Below are 12,958 nucleotides of genomic sequence, written 5' to 3' on the forward strand. Positions count from 1 at the left end.
CCTTTATTATTACTAAATTTTTTTTTTGTAGAGATAATTAATAATAAGACTAGATTTTGACTTTTAATGAATATATATACGTTTCCTGTTAAATACAACTATTGACAATATAAGACAGGTCATTGAACTGGAATTTTCGTTAATGTGTGTACATATCTTTACAAAAAATGGTGGAATCGATGCAAGGTTAGCTTTAAATGTGCGTAAATATAAGAAAATTTGGCATTTTACAAATTGATCAAAACCAAATTTAAGAAATAAAGGAAGGTGCGTATTCGAATTATGTGATCAAATAATTTCCTCACCTGTTAGTTGTTCCGAATTTAAAATACTCGTGCATTAATATTTTTAATGCAATCTAACCTAAATGTGTAATACAATTTTAACTTCAATTACAAAATATTCCTTCTCTTTTTATACAGATGCCTTCAATTTATCAATTGATTAAAATAGCTGGTTTTGGAGGTATGTTTACTGGAGCTAGTGGGTACTTTTTTAGACACATGTATTACGAACGAATAAGAGAAACAAAAACGTATAAAAAAGCATTAAAAATCCTTTACGCACACGAGAAGACTGTTGCTCATCTAGGAGAACCAATAAAAGAAGGGAGAATAGAAATTGGTGAATTAGAAAACAATATTAGGAAATTTTCAGTTAATTTAAGAGGATCAAATACCAGTGGAAAATTAAACTGTGAAGTTCTAATCGCAGATCCAGAAAAACAGCCTGAAATATCAAAACTCGAAATTAGATTTTCTAATATTCCCAATAAAATATTTGTAATTCAAGAGGCTTAATTGACATTCAAATGAAATACATTGTTACTTTTTGTTTCTGTGTTATATTCTTGTGGTACTGTTTGAAAGTATACAAAAGTTTGATAATATATAGACTTCAGTCAAGAGGAAATGTGGATACTTAGTTATATTGTAGTAAATACAATAGAATCTAAATAAAATCCATCCATTTATCTGAATGTTTGTAAAGGCATATCAGTAATACCCTTTGGAACTTTGAGACCTCTTCTTGTGTAACCAAAACCAGCTTGAATAATGTGTATAGCAGCTTCAACAGTGAAACTAATGTCACGTGCATCACCAATATGTGGATTTACCTCCACAAGATCAATAGCATTGAGTCTATTAGTTCTATATAATTCTTCCATAAGATGAACAGCTTCTCTTAGGGATAATCCACCACGTACTAAAATTTTGTAAACTTCACAGACTTTTGGAAATTATTTCAATAAGAATGAATAAAACAGAAAGATCATTTACCAGGAGTTCCTGTACTTGGTGCTTCTAGTGGATCTAAAGAGTCAATATCAAAGCTAACATGTAGAGATTTTGTTTCATTAGGATCTATCTTATTCAATGCCATGTTAACAACATCATGAATACCTAAAGAAAGAATGTGAATTATTAAATACTAAATATTTAGGTTGGACAATAATTGAAAATATTACCAAACCGTTCAACATCTTCCATTCCAAAAGCAGTAATGCCAAATTTTTCAATAATTAATCTTTCATATCGATCTACAGATCTCAGTCCAATATAAGCTACATTTCTAATAGATAGCCTGCAAAACAATTTTTATATTTTTATCATAAACTTCTGATCATGTTTTAGTATTATCGATACAGATATTTCAATATTTGTAAGTATTACATTGGTTGTTGCCAATCCATGCCTGGAAGATGTGGCCAGTAATCAGACAATTCAGAAGTTAGTAAAGCTACAGGCATCCCATGAACATTTCCACTTTCACTGGTTTTATTAGTGTTGAGATCTGCATGGGCATCAACCCATATTACACCTACATCTTTTTTTACCTTTAAAAATATTAGACAGTACCAATTCATGGCTTCAACAAATATTCAAATACGAAAATTTAAAAAACAAATAATTAGTCTAGAATATCATTGACATTATACCTTCACATGACCATCTATGGTTCCAATTCCTAAACTATGATCGCCTCCAATGGTTAATACTCGACGACCATCATTAAGAACTTTTTGAACTTGGTCAGATAAGCAACTAGTGCAACCAGAAACGTCGCCTAGATGCGACATGTTATTCACACCTTGTACATTTTGCGCTTTGTATAAAACGTCTCCATAGTCTTTTACATCTAAGCCTTATTTAATTGGATTAGTTATTGAAAACATGTTAATAAAATTGGGTGAATAATAATTATTTTTACCTAAAGATTCTAATTCACTTATTAATCCAGCTGTCCTAATCGCTTTTGGGCCATGAGCTACTCCTTCTTTATGCTACATAATCGATTAAAAAATTTTAAATATAATCATTTTATTATTATTTTATATAATACCTGTCCCTTCTCAAATGGTACACCAACTACTCCAACTTTGCCATAGTGGCGTATTCCAATTTTACTAATAAACTGTATTCTAGGTAGTATAGTCATTTTACATTTGTCGTCGTTTCAACTTAATTTCACACAAAATAGTAGCTACTCAATGACCTATACCCTCAGATTCGTGTAATACAGATAACATACAATTTACGATTTACAGATATACTGTAATGATAAACACGCTTATATAAGATTATAAGAAAATTTTAGAGATACTATTTTATATTTATTTATTTATTACATATAAGTAAGGTATGAAAAAACATTATACATGTATAATTCAAAATTAATGGTCGTATGAAAGTATTTAGCAGAATTAATTTCATTTCGCTCTTCAATTCGAATCGAATTCCTACATTTTTCTCCGCTAATTGAAATATTTATTTAGGACCAATCATCTTTTCGGGTCTGACCCATTCATTAAACTGTTCTTCAGTCAAACCATTCTTTAATGCAGACTCTTTCAATGTAAGATTTTCTTTGTGAGCTTGTTTTGCAATTGCAGCAGCCTAAAATGAAACGTATGTTTTAATAGTAAAGTCGTCTCTATGTTATGCTTAAAAATGTTAATACACATACCTTATCGTAACCAATATGTGGATTTAATGCTGTGACAAGCATTAAGCTATTATTCAATAGTTGTTCAATTCTGTCAGTATTTGGTTTAATACCGACAACACAATTCTTTGTAAAGGAAGCACAGGCATCGCCTAAAAGCCTTGCAGATCGTAACACGTTTGAAACTATGAGTGGCTTAAATACATTGAGTTCAAAATGACCGTTGCTTCCACCGACTGTTACTGCAACATTGTTACCCATTACTTGGGCACAGACCATAGTAATTGCCTCGCATTGCGTAGGATTTACTTTCCCAGGCATAATTGAACTTCCTGGCTCATTTTCAGGAAGAGCCAGCTCTCCTAAACCACAACGAGGTCCACTTCCCAAAAATCGAATATCATTGGCTATCTGAAGACAAAATCAACATACTATATTCTAAATATTTCATAATTTCTTAAAATTAAAGTTTACATGAGTATACCTTCATAATTGAAACTGCTACTGTGTTAAGTGCACTGTGTACTTCTACAGCAGCATCACGTGCTGCTAAAGCTTCAAATTTATTAGGAGCAGAAACAAAGGGTAGCCCAGTTAGTTCTGCAATCTTTGCTGCTGTTTTCTCTGCAAAACCTTTTGGTGCATTCAATCCAGTTCCAACAGCAGTACCACCAAGAGCTAATTCATATAATCTTGGAAGAGTATTTTCCACTCTTTTGATTCCATTGCAAACTTGTTGTGCATAGCCTGCACATTACATTCATACATATGCAACAGTGTACAGATCATTATAATTTCTAGAAAATATGCTAGTACCAACCTGAAAATTCTTGACCTAATGTTAAAGGTACAGCATCCTGAGTGTGAGTTCTACCAATTTTTATAATATCTTTCCATGCTTCAGATTTCTCTTTTAAAGCTTTGTGTAATTGTTGTAAGCCAGGAATTAGTACTTTATTGAGTTCTAGAGCAACTGATATGTGTATAGCAGTTGGAAATGTGTCATTACTACTTTGAGATTTATTTACATGGTCATTTGGATGAACTGGCGTTTTTGACCCAAGTTTCCCACCAAGCATTTCAATTGCTCGATTTGATATGACCTACAGAATTATATAAATTATAAATATCATCTAAGTATTGATTAACTTGTATCAATAAATACCTCATTAGTATTCATATTGCTTTGTGTACCAGAGCCTGTTTGCCATATTACTAATGGAAAATGATCATTATAAAGTTTACCGCTTATAACATCATCTGCAGCTTTACTAATAGCATCAGCTATTTTTGGGTCCATCCCATAGTCCTTATTTACTATTGCTGCAGCTTTTTTTAATATACCCATTGCAACAATAACACCATACTGAACAAATATGAAAGATATAAATTGGACTAGTTATCTACAAAAGCCAATTCAATTGAGTAGAATTAAACTATATCTTCTTACAGGCATACGTTCAAAAGTATCACCAATTGGAAAATTCATCACAGATCTCATAGTTTGGGCCCCATAGTATTTGTTGGCAGGTACTTTCAGCTCACCAAAAGTATCTTTTTCAATTCGAAATTCTTTGGCATCCTCCTGCAATTATAAAATTGACCACTTGTTAGAATTCTATAAGAATAATTAAAATTGTAAAAAGTAATTGCATTTGTGCATATACCATGGTAAAAGAATAAGTTATGTAAGGAAACCAAGCACAGTTTTACAACAAGTATTAAGAGTAGTAATCTAAGTAGGGGAAGCTGAAGGTCATTCAGATGATGCCATTTACATGGTTACAGTGCAATATAACACATACAATAATAGAGACATATGAATATTTATGTGTACTTATTCAACTATACAAATAATACTAATTAGAGATCAAATAAAAACACACTAATTAAGGATCAAACAAAAATATACTAATTAAGGATCAAAGAAAGTGGCACTAAGTAATAATGACAACAAAATGACATATTTTTATTGATCAGCTCGATCATTATTATAAATAAAAACATCATAAAATTCCACAATACATGTACAAAATCTGTTATGTACCATTTTTTCTTTTTTTCTTAAAAAATTACGTCCCGCCCTAAACTATACACGACAGATTGATGATCATACGTCAAATCGTGTTCAATTGTTACATTACTGTCGACATACTGACATTTTAAAAATATGCTGGTAAAATTATCCTCTAGTAACATGGTGTTTTTCGCCTAACGAATACTATTTTAAGATCACGTTTCTTTAACGATTATGTAAAAACCAGCCATGAAACGAACCCAAAAATTCTGAACAAGAAAATGACGAAATTGGATAAACGACAAAACGATCGAGCACAAAATTGTCAACGAAAGTGGAGTTGATCTTTGCCAGAAACTGCTCACACTTTTAATTGATAATACATTTCTTTTTCAAACTGATTTGTACCTGTTTTCTGTCGCATATCGCCGATGTTCTCAACGAGCATCTTACTGTTAAAAAACTTGATTCTTTAAGTTCCCGTAGCCCACGATTAACCACCGAACATCTGAGTAGACTTAACGTCATTTCGATGATATTCAATGTTTATTTCTGTCAATAATCTTGAATTTGAAGTGGACCCGACGGAGCAGCTGATCGCCAAGCAAAGCAGGTGAGCGACCTAAAAATCGGGCACAAAATAGGCGGTAGATAGACAGAATCTTAGCGATGTAGGAAACGAATGCATCCTGAATCCAAAACAGAAAACAGCGACATCGCGTGCGTGAAGAAATATAAGATCACTATTGGTATCTATTTTCATTACACGATTGTGACCGCCAACTCGGGTGGATGTGAAAAAAGGAGTATCCTATTACTTTCTACTACGTTTATTTATTTACTCAAACATTTCGTCGCGCCTGTGTGGGTTTATCATACGTTCCCGCGTGGCATTGAAGAAAAAGTAGCAGCGCAAATATCGCACGCCATGGATATTGCAACGTTTTGATTGGGGCACCGCTGCGTTTCAAACCTTGCACTTTCGAACATACCGCACGGCAATAACCAACGTAGGTTTTCCTTTTCGAATTGCCTATTTTAAACGAATATCGAGTCATTCGATTAACGGCGCGTAAACGTCAATAAAATCGATCGTAAAGTTTGAACCAAACTCCCAACTTTCGTCGCCATTCTGTTTACGGTCACGTCCATCCGCGGTGTGATTTTGCCCGTGCTAGAAAAGCTGTAAAAGCTCCGATTGTATTTTCGAAAAAACGTCATGTCAATGGCCGTAAGCCGATAAATTGATCTGGCCATGGCTTTATCTTGCTAATTCTACGTTAATCGAGATCACCGGTATCGCGAGCGATTTATTGAACGATAAAGCCACGCGGTCGGCCCGCTTACTGTATTTCGCCGCTGGGAACGTTATTATATCGAGACTCGAGGGGTCTCATGTAAACAGCGCGCGATTCTTATGTGTCATCCAATTTAATGATGCTTATTATGTAATTTGCGTGCCCGGGTGAATGCTATGGTCGAAAAAACGTGGATGAAACTTATCGGGATTTGCGTTGCCAGTAGTGTCTTTTCAAAATGACTGACCTCCCTTCTTCTACGTCTACATTTGTGAGGTATGTAAATTGGGTTATAGTTGAGATAAACGTTGCAGAGGCTTTCTTCGATTTTCTTGGACATCGGCGAGCGAGGGAAATAGTTTTTGCGCGTTTTCGAGTTGTTTTGCAACGGTTGCATTTTTCGGTTTTAATTTCGAGATAATTAGCATGCTTTCTCTTAACCTAGAACCTTACGTTGCCTTATGTCAACCGGTCCTCGTGCGGGGTCCGGTAAACGCGGTTTCCGAAACAATTCGAGGCGTTTAGTTTTTTATTTGTCTTAATCAGCGGTCGTTCGTGAGGTTTTGCAATGTACGCTCGTGTCGGGTCATCCTGTTAAATTGATAATATCGAGGAAACGATAATATAAACAGAAGCAGAGTTGTATATGCTTTTCGGTAAAATTGGAGCATGCTATTTTTGTAGACATCAATTATTTATGGAATTTCAAACGTTTTTATGAGCGAGAAGCAATGAAACCTTTTCCGTTTTGCATTTATGACCAGTCATGAGCAAGTCAAATTGGAATTATTTTTTGAATAAACCAAAGTTGGAGTGTACGATTAAATGAGTTATGGACAGAGATAGTGTTATCTGTTTTGTTTGCAAATGGTGTAATTAAAATACAATAATTTTATGTTTGCTGGAAAATTCATGTTATAAACTATGCTCATGTTTGTATCAATTTAAAGGTTTGTCAATTGTAACTTGGTTTTTATATGAGAAAAAGCTTGGAGTTGGTCAAAGAGCGTGTTATCTTATTAACCTGCAGTCCAGCCATTTTGTTATGGAAATCTTAAATAAAATTATCACAAGCCTTCAAAAGTTGAGTAATCAGAACATAAGAAACTATTTGCAATATCACTGAATAGTGATACAAAGTGTTCCAATTGCCCTTTGACAATAATGAATTACACCAATTAATTGTGACCATTTACAACAAGATTACAATGGTTTGTGTCTTACAGGGTAATCAGTAATGTGTTGACTTTTATAAAATGTATTGCTAGAACCAGCTTTGTGATATTAAACAATGTTTATTGTATACCTACGTATGTAGTATGGATGACACTATTGTTTCCTGTAAAAATTTACCAGCCTCAAGTATATTGGAGAATAGAAGGATTATTTTTTCATTGGTTGTTAGCAATGGTCTCTATGTGGACTTGGTCTGCAGGCTATGATAGTAAGTAAACAAATATGTTTCCTAATTATATAGCTTAAACTATAAGAATGACTAACAAGAAACATCAATTCAACAGTAATAGAACAAGGTGATGATATACAAAAAATCATTAATGAAAGAACACTAGTAATAGCAAATCATCAAAGTACTGGGGATGTTCCTATACTAATGACAACATTTAATGCAAAACCCAATGTGTTGCCTAATCTAATGTGGATCATGGATAGAATTTTTAAATTTACTAACTTTGGTATAGTTTCCATTTTACACCAGGACTTCTTCATTGTGTCTGTAAGTTACAGCATTATATACTAATTAATGTTTTATATTAATTTATGAAGAATGTAAAAATGTGTATAAATAGTAAGACTATCTCTGATTTAATAACTTTATTAGGGTCGAAAGAAGAGGGAGGAGAGTTTAAAGCAGTTAGAAAAGCATTTAAAAAAAGCATATATTCCACTTAATAGGAAGTGGATGGTTCTGTTCCCAGAGGGAGGTTTTTTATGTAAAAGACGGGAGACATCACAAAAATATGCTAAGAAGAATAATCTGCCTATTCTTGAAAATGTAACTCTACCACGAGTAGGAGCACTACAAACTATATTTGATACTATTGGTCCATCACAAGATAATAATAGATTGGAACAAGAATTAAATAATAGACCAAGTACATAATTTGATTAATTATACTTGAAATTATAATATTACATATTATACAAACTATTTTTTTACACAGGTATGGAAGTAGCTAAGCCAGAGATCAATTGGATTCTTGATATAACAATTGCATATCCACAAGGGAAACCAATTGATTTACCTACTATTATAACTGGTTCTAGACCACCATGTGAAACAGTATTGTTTTATCGAATTTTTCCTAGTTCAGTGGTAAGTGTGAGAATATGAATTGCTAAATACTTATGCGTCAAAAATGTTTGATTACATCGTTATTTTTAGGTACCTCGAGAACCTGAACTTCTGTCCAAATGGTTGTATGATAGGTGGGTCGAAAAAGAAGCGCTTTTGGATAACTTTTATAAGTACGGAACGTTCCGTGGTACACAAGCATCGGCCACCGAAGGTTCCAAGATCCATCAGGATCCACTGAGATTCCTAGTCCTTCATTTATTTTTTATAACATCTAGTTATATACACTACAACATGTTTGCATACGTGCTCTCTTGCTTCTGGTAAAGCGTTTATGCTATCTATACAAGAAATTACGATCAAATATAAGTAAAATTACGGTGTAGCGAAGTAAAAATATTCCTGCCTTAAATATTATTCTTGATGTTAACTAACAAAATTAAGGGGTGTATAAATTGTCAATTTGAATACCAGAGTAATGAAATTTTGGTTCAATTATGCAATTTATTATGGAAATCTTTTTGCACAGTTTTTTGTACATCTAGAGTATAGTTAGCCATTCCTCGAAATATTTATTTTAACTTATATATTGAAGCGCATAAGATATTTCGTGATGTTATATTTATGATACAATCTCTATAATGCAATTATAAAAAACTTGTCTTTAGTGAGAGATTCATAACGTACAATTGTCAGTGACGTTGTGACAATTTTATTTTATTTAAATAAAAATTCAGATTTATTTCGATGAATCACTATTAGATACTGCAAGAAAATTCTTTTTATAGAAAATTATTGTGTACGTATATACATACAATACGTATGTATGTACTCGTACACAATTTATATGATGCTATAACTTACGTGACATTTTCTAATGCGCTGTAATAATGTAAACGATATACTTGTTACTCCTGAATTAATGCAAAATGTAAACATGTGTTTAAACGTGATTAAATGTCTGGAGGACTTGGCAGCACTTTAGGAGACTCTTATAGTATCTTACAAGTGTGTTTTATAATATCTTAAATAGAATTGAAATGGAATTGCAAAATCCAGTAACTAGGTAACTACTGCTCTTATAGAAGCGGTAATGATAAATACCATTTCAAAGAAAATATCCATTTATTTGTGATATATAATAGAAAAAAAGATATTTTTCAATGCGACGTCAATCATATAAAACGTAATTTTTTAAACCACATATTAGAAAATTTAAATATAAGTTCATAATTCTATGAAAGGAGAGATATGAATTTAATACAAATTGTTCAAAAAGAATAGTAAAAATAAAAAAATGGTATTATAAAATCAGTCAAAGTAAGTAAGGTATGTATTTCATTGCTTGATCGTAACGAGTAATAGTGCTGTTTAATAAAAAAAAAAAGACGATATGACAGCTGTGCCTTGTTCCTACGGACAGAACTCAGTGTTAATTGTACATATGCAAATGCGAATTTCATAGATAATTTACATAGTCGAATCAGCGCCTAAAATTAATTTTTAAGATATCCAGGTTTCGTCAGTTTACAAAAAACAAGGGAACCATAGAAGTGATGAAAATATGTCTTATATGCTGCCTAATTGGTTACTGTAAACTGAAAGATGTGTCTCAAATCGAAAGCAATTTTTAGACTGATCTATTCAGGTAAACCAATCGGTTAAAGCACGTAATAATTAAACATACGGTATCATGTAATAAACATAGCAACTACTTTTGTCTATAATTACTATTAATATAAAACATTTTAAATACATATGTCTATTTCAATAATGGTATAGAATTTGAGATGGAGTAAAATATATGTACGTAATTATGTAAGACAAAAGTTTCGATAAGATTGATGTCATCGCATTGAATAATAGGCGTAGATATACGCATAATGAGAACGATAATTTTCTATAACAGTTAGGTGTCTTAAAAAAAGGAAAAAAGAAAAACATGGAAATAATTGAATTTAAATTGCCGCTGAAAGCAATGAATAGTTTTTACATTTTATTACATTTAATCTAGGAAAGGAAAAGTAATCGATCAAATCTGTTGCAACTATAAAGCTTCATACTATGATGTGAAAAAGTTACATCAAAGTAATTTCTTTTTATTTGCTAGGAGAATAACCAAATTCTATTACTAGTTAAATTCATAACATTGTGTATTATTTAAACGAGTCTGTACTACTATGATGCAATGTTTCTAGTCTCTTGGTTGCAAACATTGAAAAAATCGGAAACAAGATTCTAAATATATTACTACTTGTATTATAAGGGGTTTTTAAATTTATTAATAAAATTATGCTTTCCATCATAAAAACTGCTATCTATCGTTTAAAATCATTCTACTAGAGATAGAAATATTTAATTAAATGAAACTTGACTTCATTGCTAACTAAAAATTATAATTATTTGAATGTTACAATCTTGCAAGTATTCAATTATGAATAATGTAAAAGTGAAGCTTTAACTTCCCATTTAGGATATAAAGACAAGAAACAATGTAATGTAATAACAAATGCATAATAACAGATTTAATTTGTTAAAAGGGTCAATATTTTTGAGACATTTAAATACATTAGAATTTTAATGTAAGGTGTGGTGCAATAAAAAATAGAAAATCAAGTTTCATTGATAGCAGAAAACAATATAGTGCAACACAAAACGATCACATTAACTACAGTGAAATCTATTTGCTGTATTTTATAATTAATCTATAAGGTGTTTATCTTCAAAACATGTTAATAAAATTAATCTCACTTTATACAGTACACTTTGTAGGTAAATATCAGTATAGTAGTTGCAAGGGAAATACAAATTATTATATGTATAATTAAAAAACAAAAGTTAATGGTAAATTTTAATGTAAGGTTCTGCTTCAATCACTCTCGTTTTAGTATTTTTTAGAAGGCATGTATGTAAAGAACAGTATTATTTATGTGCATTATACTTGAAATGGTGATCCTTATTATACTTTTAATATTAATATATGCAGTGTACATATTTAAGTATATCTTTGTGTTATGTTTAAGGAACTTGAAGAACTTTATGCACTTTTACTACATTTACTACGATTTAAAATTAAGTGTTGTAAAAGAAAAGAAATAAAAATGTTGTATAAGTTGTTAATGTTGTAAATTCTATGATACTGATATTTCTAAATTAGTGTGCTGTATGAAATGTTTTCAAAACCTTATGTGCACATTTTTCCAAGTATACAAATCACGGATTGGTTTTTGAAAAATATGAGGATAAAAAAGGCACTCAATTATTTTTTCGTAAAGAGGCTATAGTAATGGTTTTTTGAAACTCTGAGCAACACGAATACTGCTCAAAAGAGTTAAACTACTTCTGTGCAGCGCATAAATAAAAGTCATTAAGTTAAAAAAGATATATTTATACGATTTAAAAAATTCAACGCGTTTTTGTCGTGTAACAGATAATACATTTGATTATTCAAACTGTAAGAATTGCATACTATTGTCTACAAATTTTACTATACAAATGCAATTTAGTGTAAGACCACGAAAGTTTAAACAAGTATATAACTGGCTTGTATTGTCCTTTCTTATACAAATTTTAAATAAAATTTATTGTTTTCAAATTACTGAATCGGCTACGTCTTTCTACCTTCCATTAACCCTATTACACGGCTAACTCTAGTATTTATGCATATATTAATGTATTTCGTATCTATTCTTCTTATTCTATGTGACTGTGTACGATTTTGCAAAAGAAAATAGGCAGTTAATTGTTTTTTAATATTTTAAAAATTACTTCTGGGGCACCGGCCCCTGATGATACGGCCCTTAACAAAAGTTGCTAGCGACAACTTCGCCATCTAGCGGTGAAACCTATGAACTAACGCCCCATTTAAAATATACAGTAATAGAAAAACTTATTTATTTATTAATATATGCAAAATTTGAGGATGTTAGACGGTGATATGGCTTCTAGAAATAATTATGCAACAATATCAAGCGTCAAAATTATTTATTTGTAACTAAAAACCACAATAAACACTTCTTTTACAAATAGTACTAAATCTCGTTTATTTACTTATTTGTTGACAATTCAAGCATTCAGAGCTCTTAACAGGACATAATAATTCATTACAGAACAATCTGGAACATAAATATTACATAATTAATGCAAAAAAACGATTTTTGTAAATTTATGAGAAGCCTACGCTCTTGGATCTACGGATTTTTTGTGCCTGCGCCTATGACCCCTCCCGCGTTTCAGCTTGTGGGCGAGGGACGCGCGGGTGGAAACTCAATTTTCAATTTCCGAGAGATGGCGCCACCAGTCCAATAGAGTAAGGATCGTATCATCAGGAGCTGGTGCCCCATGAAAAAAATTTGTTAAATCTTTAAATAAACAATTCTGGTG

General features: G+C 31.7%; 4 protein-coding genes across 6 annotated transcripts; 2 read left to right on the forward strand and 2 right to left on the reverse strand.

The window, feature by feature from the left end:
• The first annotated feature begins 7 nt into the window (after positions 1–7).
• Positions 8–845, forward strand: LOC143187220 (uncharacterized). Its single transcript, XM_076391312.1, has 2 exons — positions 8–267; positions 423–845. Exon 2 carries the CDS (start codon positions 423–425, stop codon positions 798–800), a length of 378 nt encoding a protein of 125 aa, XP_076247427.1. The 5' UTR covers positions 8–267; the 3' UTR covers positions 801–845.
• A 125-nt stretch (positions 846–970) lies between these two features.
• Positions 971–2,439, reverse strand: Arg (arginase). Its single transcript, XM_076391314.1, has 7 exons — positions 2,344–2,439; positions 2,212–2,284; positions 1,940–2,145; positions 1,674–1,837; positions 1,469–1,584; positions 1,281–1,403; positions 971–1,206 (listed from the first exon to the last, which is right to left on the reverse strand). Exons 1-7 carry the CDS (start codon positions 2,437–2,439, stop codon positions 971–973), a joined length of 1,014 nt encoding a protein of 337 aa, XP_076247429.1.
• Positions 2,440–2,601: 162 nt separating this feature from the next.
• On the reverse strand, positions 2,602–5,680 carry LOC143187213 (fumarate hydratase, mitochondrial). The gene is made up of 7 exons (XM_076391295.1): positions 5,372–5,680; positions 4,397–4,531; positions 4,112–4,312; positions 3,767–4,049; positions 3,431–3,693; positions 2,968–3,357; positions 2,602–2,897 (listed from the first exon to the last, which is right to left on the reverse strand). The coding sequence occupies exons 1-7, from the start codon at positions 5,489–5,491 to the stop codon at positions 2,769–2,771; spliced, it is 1,521 nt and encodes a 506-aa protein (XP_076247410.1). The 5' UTR covers positions 5,492–5,680; the 3' UTR covers positions 2,602–2,768.
• Positions 5,499–9,554, forward strand: LOC143187216 (acyl-CoA:lysophosphatidylglycerol acyltransferase 1). 3 transcript variants are annotated; one of them, XM_076391304.1, is made up of 7 exons: positions 5,499–5,576; positions 7,212–7,344; positions 7,488–7,705; positions 7,782–7,996; positions 8,102–8,375; positions 8,445–8,596; positions 8,666–9,554. In XM_076391304.1, the coding sequence occupies exons 2-7, from the start codon at positions 7,307–7,309 to the stop codon at positions 8,900–8,902; spliced, it is 1,134 nt and encodes a 377-aa protein (XP_076247419.1). In that variant the 5' UTR covers positions 5,499–5,576; positions 7,212–7,306; the 3' UTR covers positions 8,903–9,554. The 3 variants fall into 3 exon arrangements, with proteins under 3 accessions (XP_076247419.1, XP_076247418.1, XP_076247417.1); XM_076391303.1 differs by lacking the exon at positions 5,499–5,576 and adding an exon at positions 6,300–6,537; XM_076391302.1 differs by lacking the exons at positions 5,499–5,576; positions 7,212–7,344 and adding an exon at positions 6,300–6,537.
• Positions 9,555–12,958: the final 3,404 nt, after the last annotated feature.

Source organism: Calliopsis andreniformis, unplaced genomic scaffold (assembly GCF_051401765.1).
Source record: "Calliopsis andreniformis isolate RMS-2024a unplaced genomic scaffold, iyCalAndr_principal scaffold0022, whole genome shotgun sequence".
Lineage (NCBI taxonomy): Eukaryota > Metazoa > Arthropoda > Insecta > Hymenoptera > Andrenidae > Calliopsis > Calliopsis andreniformis.

Excerpts from the sequence above, each read along its gene's own strand:
- Arg (XM_076391314.1), bottom strand. The coding sequence starts at position 2,439 with ATGACTATACTACCTAGAATACAGTTTATTAGTAAAATTGGAATACGC. Across the intron at positions 2,146-2,211 it reads AAGTGAATTAGAATCTTTAG|GCTTAGATGTAAAAGACTAT; the intron begins GTAAAAATAATT and ends CAATTAAATAAG. Across the intron at positions 1,404-1,468 it reads GGAAGATGTTGAACGGTTTG|GTATTCATGATGTTGTTAAC; the intron begins GTAATATTTTCA and ends TTCTTTCTTTAG.
- LOC143187220 (XM_076391312.1), top strand. The coding sequence starts at position 423 with ATGCCTTCAATTTATCAATTGATTAAAATAGCTGGTTTTGGAGGTATG.
- LOC143187213 (XM_076391295.1), bottom strand. The coding sequence starts at position 5,491 with ATGACGTTAAGTCTACTCAGATGTTCGGTGGTTAATCGTGGGCTACGG. Across the intron at positions 4,313-4,396 it reads ATACTTTTGAACGTATGCCT|TATGGTGTTATTGTTGCAAT; the intron begins GTAAGAAGATAT and ends ATATTTGTTCAG. Across the intron at positions 4,050-4,111 it reads GCAATATGAATACTAATGAG|GTCATATCAAATCGAGCAAT; the intron begins GTATTTATTGAT and ends ATAATTCTGTAG.
- LOC143187216 (XM_076391304.1), top strand. The coding sequence starts at position 7,307 with ATGGAAATCTTAAATAAAATTATCACAAGCCTTCAAAA. Across the intron at positions 7,345-7,487 it reads ATTATCACAAGCCTTCAAAA|GGTAATCAGTAATGTGTTGA; the intron begins GTTGAGTAATCA and ends TGTGTCTTACAG. Across the intron at positions 7,997-8,101 it reads AGGACTTCTTCATTGTGTCT|GGTCGAAAGAAGAGGGAGGA; the intron begins GTAAGTTACAGC and ends TAACTTTATTAG.